Source organism: Varanus komodoensis, unplaced genomic scaffold, assembly GCF_004798865.1.
Source record: "Varanus komodoensis strain SLA01 unplaced genomic scaffold, ASM479886v1 scaffold20_1, whole genome shotgun sequence".
Lineage (NCBI taxonomy): Eukaryota > Metazoa > Chordata > Lepidosauria > Squamata > Varanidae > Varanus > Varanus komodoensis.
The window spans coordinates 9815412-9817653 of NW_025335587.1; the positions used below are offsets into that span (position 1 = coordinate 9815412).

The 2242-nt window shown below is 68.7% G+C and overlaps 1 protein-coding gene across 1 annotated transcript; it reads left to right on the forward strand.

Moving 5' to 3' along the window:
• Positions 1-579: 579 nt before the first annotated feature.
• Positions 580-1920, forward strand: FOXD3 (forkhead box D3). The gene is given in 3 exon segments (XM_044430302.1): positions 580-849; positions 852-914; positions 916-1920. Coding segments are annotated over 3 exon segments (1338 nt in total).
• Positions 1921-2242: the final 322 nt, after the last annotated feature.

Here is a 2242-nt window from a genome sequence, read left to right on the forward strand (position 1 = left end):
GACTGCTGAGCGACCCCGATGGGAGCAGGAGTCTGAGCTGATTCCTCTCCCTCCGCCGCCTCCTCGCCGCCCCGTCGTAGCGGGGGGTGCTTCTCCTTCGGTGAAGTGCGGGGAGTGGGGGGGGGGGCGAGAGAGAGCGCGCTCCTCGCCATCAGCACCGTCACCATCATCCCCAGCAAAGCCTGCTGCACGCCGAGCTCCATCTGCGCGGAAAACTGGACGGGGAGACCATTCCGACGGCCAGATAGCGCGGACTTGAGGCGGGAGGGGAGTTTGGTCTGCCCCCAGATGCCAGCTGGGAGAGAAGAAGGCATCGTGGCCGCTAACTAGAAGAGGAAGAAGAGGGGAGGAGGGGAGGGGGAGGGGGACGGAGGGGGAGCCTTTTTGCTCTCAGCCCCGCTACCTGTTGGAGAGGACCTTGAAAGAAGGGGGATTGGATTTGCTCCCAAGTGTCTCCTGATCCCCTCCCCCCGCCGGTCCTATCTTCTCCCGAACTCTTAGATTACCATTATCGTGATCATTATTATTAAGATTATTCATTGCTCCTCGCCCTCGCACCCCACCCGCCCGTGCGCTGTGATGACCCTGTCGGGCAGCTTGAGCGCCAGCGACATGTCCGGCCAGACGGTGCTGACGGCCGAAGATGTGGACATCGACGTGGTGGGCGAGGGGGACGACTGCTTGGAGGAGCGGGGCGGGGGCAGCGAGGCTGAAGGCGGCGGCGGCAGCCCGAGCGCAGGGGCAGCCGCCTCGGCGTCTTCGGCGGCGGGGCTGCCGGTTCCGCTCTCCCTGGACGAGGCGGCGGAGCTGCTGATGGACAAAGAGGCGGCGGAGGCGACGAGCTCGGGCAGCGGCAGCCCGGTCGTCGACGAGAAGGGCGGCGAGGAGGGCTCGGCGGCGGCGGCGGCGGGCGCGCCGTCCGGGGCCGTGGCGGCGGCGGCGGCGGCGGCTGCTGCCTCCAGTGGCGGCAAGCCCAAGAGCAGCCTGGTGAAGCCGCCCTACTCGTACATCGCGCTCATCACCATGGCCATCCTGCAGAGCCCGCAGAAGAAGCTGACGCTGAGCGGCATCTGCGAGTTCATCAGCAACCGCTTCCCCTACTACCGGGAGAAGTTCCCGGCCTGGCAGAACTCCATCCGCCACAACCTGTCGCTCAACGACTGCTTCGTCAAGATCCCGCGCGAGCCGGGCAACCCGGGCAAGGGCAACTACTGGACGCTGGACCCGCAGTCCGAGGACATGTTCGACAACGGCTCGTTCCTGCGGCGCAGGAAGCGCTTCAAGCGGCACCAGCAGGAGCAGCTGCGCGAGCAGACGGCGCTCATGATGCACAGCTTCGGCGCCTACAGCCTGGCCGCGGCCGCCGCGGCCGCCGCCTCCGCCGCCGCCTCCTCCGCGGGCCCGTACGGGCGCGCCTATGGGCTGCCGCACGGCGCCTACCCGCACCCAGCCGCCGCCGCCGCCGCCCTGCAGTACCCCTACATCCCGCCGGTGGGGCCCATGCTGCCGCCCGCCGTGCCGCTGCTGCCGTCCAGCGAGCTGAGCCGCAAAGCCTTCAACGCGCAGCTCAGCCCCGGCCTGCAGCTGCAGCTCAGCGGCCTGGGCGGCGCGGCGGCGGGCGGCTCGGGCGCCGTCAAGGCCGAGCCCAGCAGCCGGCCCTCCTTCAGCATCGAGAACATTATCGGCGGCGGCGGCGGCGGCGGCGGCGGGCCGGCCGCCAGCTCGTCGGGCGCGCAGGCGTTCCTGCGGCCGCCCGTCACCGTGCAGTCGGGCCTGCTGGCGCACCAGCCGCTCTCCCTGGCCCGGAGCACGGCGGCCATCGCGCCGATCCTCAGCGTGCCTACGAACATGATCTCGGGACAGTTCTTGCAGCCCGCCGCCTCGGCCGCGCCGGTCCAGGCCAAGTGGCCGGCGCAATAGGGCCGGCGCGGCCGGGTCAGGGCTCGCCCCTCCTTCGCTAAAGGGCTGGCGTCGCCGAGAAACCACCGCGACGGGTTCCTGCCCGTCCCTCGGGACACCGGAGGCTCCCGGCATCTACAGCGACCGCGATCCAGACGGACTTCTTCGCTTGCGGTCGCTGACGTTCGCACCAAACCCTCGGCTCGGCTCTGGACGGCCGCAGCCAAAGGATGCTTCTTCTAAGCCCAAAAACTGTCACACGAGCGCACAGGTCCCAAACAAAGCAAAACAAAGCAAAAAACGGAATGCTGTCTGTCTGTACAGGTAAACCTAATACTCCACT